A 5297-nucleotide genomic window follows, 5' to 3' on the forward strand; every position below is an offset into this window, starting at 1 on the left:
ACCATCATCTTAAGAGAGCTCATTTAATTGTAATCAAACTAAACTGTCCACAGAGCACTTACATGCATGCAACTTTTGCTGGAAGCTTATATATAAACAGATTAACACATACTGAAATTTACGTACAAGGCTATTGCTAGAGGCAAACCACAGTGATAATCACTACTTGCGAATTAATATACACAAACGTACATAGAAGTCAGATGACTGCTACTACTAGTTCTCAAATCTGCAGAGCCTGTCGTCGGCGAGCCGGCCCTTGCAGCCGCTGCCCTTGTACTCCTTCCAGGTGAACTCCCTGTACCGGCTCCGGCCGCCGTCCCCTAACAACGCCGGCAGCGGCGCCAGCCTCTCGCCGGGCGGCGGGCCGCCGAAGAAGACCATGGACACCCTCGACTTCTCGCTGTTCACCACCACCCTGTGCTTCACGCTCCTGAACCTCCCGTTCGTTAGCACCTGGGTGGGTTGCAAAGCGCAAACACACGAGCAGCACAAAGAAATTTAACCTCAGGGATACAGAGAAATGTAAATAATTAAGTCAATGATTAATCGATGTGATGTGCAACAATTTGCATGGCCTTTTCTTGAGAGTTGGCAAATTGCAGTGACCGATCGATCTCATCACCGTTCATGGACCCATTAGTAGTAGTAGTAGGCATGTACGTACTAGCATGCAAGTGTACGTGTTTTCACGTGCAGGCTGGGCCCTATATATGCATGGCATGCAGATGATTGTGCTAGTTAACCATACAAGTAACCGTGCGTTGATGGCGCTTGCTTGACGCATAGTACACCGTGCAGTCGATCGTGCACTGATCACCCTGATTTGCTCGACTGGATTGGAGATCGATGGAACGGTCGATTCGACATCGACAGGGGCACGTACGCGAAACAGCAGAAGTGACCAAACTTTTTGACCTTTAATTTTGTGTGTGCGCGCAAGCAACGGAAGTATAGTACGTGTACTACATACCTGGAGGGTGTCGCCGACGTTGACGAAAAAGGAGTCGCCGTCGCCGTCGTGCGGCACGGACGCCCAGGCGCCGTCGCGGAGGGAGATCTCCAGCCCGGGGGCGCCGTTGGAGCGGAGCACGGAGATGATCTGCGGGTCGGTGTGCTCGCCGAACCCCGTCAGGTTCGGCCCGCCGCCGCCGCCCAGCTGATCGGGGCGCGGCGGGTAGTGGTTCACCCTGAGGATGGAGTCGCTGTCCTCGCGCGCCACCAGCCGCGCCAGCGCGTCCGCCGGCCCGACGCCGAGCCCCTCCGCCATCAGCTCCAGCACGCCGCACGCCACCCGCCGCACCGCCGCGCTGTACTCGCGTAGAAGCTCCCTGCACCGCGAGCAAAATAAACAAACCAGACTAAACCACCGATCGCGGTTCACGCAGAACGCAACTGAAGAAGAAACCAACAAAGAGATCAAGCCAAAATCGCGCAACGAATTCGATCGGCGGCTTGGATCGTGATGGTGTAAAAGGTTTGTGGATAGAGACGGGCAGATCCGCAGGTCAGGGGAGATGCATCATGCATGCATGGATCGATCCGAAGGTGGTGTTGGTCGATCACCACCATGCATGCGACCGATGTGGCGAGCTGCGCCACGTACGGCGATGCGACCGTGCGCGCACGTGAATCAAAACGGCAGCGTCAGACGGAGCCGCCGGCGCCGGCCTCCGTACGTCGGCCCCGAGATATTGTGAAGCGACACGCGGCCACGATGGGCGATCTTATCCACACGATTTTCTCACTATTAATTTACCAGATGGGCAACACTACAATAAATGAACGCTTATTTATGAATGTATCAAAAGCCCCTCTAGAAGAATTAACTTAAGACTGAACGTGACACTTCTACGACGAATTTAAATATACATATGTCTATATTTATAGTATTACATTCGGTTCTAGATTTACTTTATATGGAACTGAAAGAGTAATGCTGAAAGTCTGAAAACATATGCGTGACTCGAATTAATTAATGGAGGACGATACCCACGTCATGAATTTGAATCCCGAATCTTTTCTCAATCACACAACACTACACTATTACACTCTAAGACTAAAAAGATAAAAACCAATGATAAATTAAGTATATGCGTACGTGTGTATTTTGGGTAATATAATTTAGGGGTGTTTGGGAATTAGAGACTAAACTTTAGTCCCTCTCACAAAAATATAAGTCTCTATTTTATGGACTTATGTTTTTGAGAGACTCTCCCAAACACCCCCTTAAACCACTGGTAATGAGTGAAGTCATGCGCACGTGGGTGACATGGCTCCACCACACACCACACTTAATGAGCTTTTTAGAATGTTGCTGACGTTCCTGTGAACTTCAACTCAAGTAAAATGTTCCACGTGCCAAATGGAAATACACGGGGAAAAGAAGAACAGCAAGTCCTAAGGTATCCAATGCTGGTGCATGCGAACATCAGAAAGATTCCTGGACAAAACTATCGCTTGCTTATACTACTACACAGCAAAATGGAATGGAACTAATAATAGCATGATTCCGTTTTGCTGCTCGCGCGCGCGTATAACGACTTCAGATCAGTCCCTACACTACACCCCAATAAACCCTGTGTTGCACACATCATGTGTCCGTACTGTCGAAACAAGTACTCCACTTGTCCGAGCTCAGCTCACTAGGATCGGACCCTCCATCTACTGTTTGACACGAACGTTCCAATGGACCAATTATTAAAGTTTGTTAAAGGAAAATAAAGTGATGCGAAGAAAATGATGATTCAACGATGACTGGACTTAATAATGCCCAAAGGAACGGAGGAGAGACGTGACATGCGTGAAGCAACGGTGCATGTATCTGTCTGCGCAGGCAGCGGCACGGAAGCAACAGTGACCCGCCGGTGCAACGCGCAACGCAGACGTAGATGTCACCGCTTTGTCCAGCCGCCTGGTGCCTTCGCTCGCTTCCTTCCCGGAACGGTCAAAATCCGACGCACCCCGCACGTGGTGGCGTGCCAAAATACGATTCACCGTTTAGATTTATTACAGTGGCATACTCATATTTATGACTAATTTTTATGATAAACGATGTATTTATCGATAATAAAACGTTTATAATTATACTTCATCAAATCTTAAAAGATATAATCTAGAACACCGCGAGATAGTAGCAGTAGGGCGCTGCTGCTGCTGCGTTTGGAAAGATCGGTATTTACCGTAAGGGGCGAGGAGGCGTGGGCGACGTCGCGGCGCACGGCAATGCCGCGGCGGCGGCGGCGGGGGCGAGGCAGAGTAGCAGGTACTCGATCCAGCCGAGGTCGCCGGCGCTGCCGATCCGCTTGCTGGCGTACCCGAGCGGCGCCCCTGCGGCGGCCTCCTTGTCGGGCTGCGGCAGCGCGAAGAACCGCGCCGCGGCGGCCTCCGCGGCGCGCACCAGCCCCGGCGGCACGCCGTGGCCCGTCACCCGGAAGAACCCCTGCTCCTCGCACGCCGCCACCAGCGCGCGCGCCGCCGCCGCGCGGGCGGGACCCGTGGCGGACAGGTCGATCGCGCGCACGTCGGCTGGCGGCGGGTGCGCCGCCGGCAGGGCTATCTGCTCGAGCTCGCCCTTGGCAAGCACCACCATGGCCGGCTGTTTTGGACAGAGGAAAAGCAGAGCAAAGCTTGGTGTGTTCGTTCGTTCGCGCGCGCTACACACTACGCAGCCAAAGCAAGGATGGTTGAGTTTGATACGATCATACGAGGCGAGAGCTCTCTATTTATATAGGCGCGGCCGCGCGGGGGAGGGCGAGACCGCGAGAGCGAGCTAGCGGCGAGGTGGCAATGTGGCATCGTACACGCGCTGCGCGTGGCCGTGGCGCCGTGCTAGTAATGCACCGATTTGGGCCGTTCGATCGAGCGTAAATGGATGGAGAGAGGCTTGGTCGGTAATGTACACGGTTTGCTAGTGGTTGCTGTTTGCGCGTTGGCGCTGTAGGCAAGCGTCTGCCCAGGTTAATCTCAGCCGTTGGAGGTCCGAGCGGGAGGTCGGAGAAGCTAGGCAGTCATTGAGAAATGAGAAGGTCGTACTGTCGTAGCCGGCTGCAGGCTGGACGCACCTCGGCAAAGTTTGCTGGAACATAGTTAGTAGGAATTTTACAGTTTTTAAAAGATACCTAAATTTAATGTCAATTTTAGTACCTTCTACTAATACGGAAGGTATGATATGATATTTTTGATACCTTCTTAAAAATTTGTAAAATCACTCCATTGTTAAATGTCTAAATTTACTAAAACACCGTACTCCATCCGTTCCAAAATATATCAACTTTTGGTTAGATAGGACATCATAGTACTACGAGTCTGAACATGTCTCTTATCCAAATTTATAGTACTAGGATATATCTCATCCAACCAAAAATTACAATATTTTGGGGTATAGGGAATAAAACTTATATTCAGCCAGAGGACAGTTACAAACGTGTTCATGTACTTGACCATACTTTATCATTACAATAATGGTTATATTTAAGAGAGATAATAAATAAATTATCTTCCGCACGATGCTTCTTCCCTAGCTAATCAAGCACCTCTATACGAAGCATCACGAGAACTGGCACCGGCACTAATGCCACTTGCTCAAAGTGGCTAAGGGTGGTGCCCTAGGCCCTAATAAGCACAGAACGGCAGCACTTTATCATTGATCCTGTCGTGGTGTTCGTTTGTTTTAAACAGAAGGCTAAGCTGGTGTTATATTAATATTAAGCAGAAAAGAAAGTATTTACAATGTCAACAAGAAAGGTGAAAGAAACAAGGTAAAGGAAAACACAAAAAAAGCATACTAATGAAACCTAAGCGGATATTCTCATAATGTTTTTTCCCCACGCATGCTCTATATATATCTTGATTTCGTCTTGTATTTTGGCGAGTAGTTGTGATAAGGTAATATTAAGGAACAATGAGAGACTTAGCACAGATTATTAAAAAGAAAAAGAATGGTGAGAAAACCTGTGTTGAGAAGGATTTGAATGAGAATGAGAATGCCAGCCGAGCTATATATATGCACCGTTCTGTCCATAATGAGAATGCCAGTGAACCTACTAGGGCAATTAGTTTTCAAAATTTTTTTCCTAAAAACATTACATCGAATTTTTGGACATATACATGGAGTATTAAATATAGATAATTGAAAAAACTAATTGCATAGTTTGCATGAAAATCACGAGACAAATCTTTTGAGCATAATTAATCCATAATTAGCTATAAGTGCTACAGTAACCTACATATGCTAATAAGTTATCAATCTATTTTCTAACCTGTTACAATACACAAGCCTATTATTAGTAGGATGA

At 48.6% G+C, this 5297-nt stretch overlaps 1 protein-coding gene across 1 annotated transcript; it reads right to left on the reverse strand.

The window, feature by feature from the left end:
* Positions 1–3675, reverse strand: LOC127777023 (gibberellin 2-beta-dioxygenase 3-like). The gene is made up of 3 exons (XM_052303543.1): positions 3183–3675; positions 974–1331; positions 1–456 (listed from the first exon to the last, which is right to left on the reverse strand). Exons 1-3 carry the CDS (start codon positions 3590–3592, stop codon positions 217–219), a joined length of 1008 nt encoding a protein of 335 aa, XP_052159503.1. The 5' UTR covers positions 3593–3675; the 3' UTR covers positions 1–216.
* Positions 3676–5297: the final 1622 nt, after the last annotated feature.

Source organism: Oryza glaberrima, chromosome 1 (assembly GCF_000147395.1).
Source record: "Oryza glaberrima chromosome 1, OglaRS2, whole genome shotgun sequence".
Lineage (NCBI taxonomy): Eukaryota > Viridiplantae > Streptophyta > Magnoliopsida > Poales > Poaceae > Oryza > Oryza glaberrima.

Bases quoted from the DNA above. Each gene is read 5' to 3' on its own strand.
- LOC127777023 (XM_052303543.1), bottom strand. From the start codon at position 3,592: ATGGTGGTGCTTGCCAAGGGCGAGCTCGAGCAGATAGCCCTGCCGGCG. The intron at 1,332-3,182 runs GTAAATACCGAT...CTCGCGGTGCAG, and splicing joins ACGCCTCCTCGCCCCTTACG to GGAGCTTCTACGCGAGTACA. The intron at 457-973 runs GTATGTAGTACA...CAACCCACCCAG, and splicing joins ACGTCGGCGACACCCTCCAG to GTGCTAACGAACGGGAGGTT.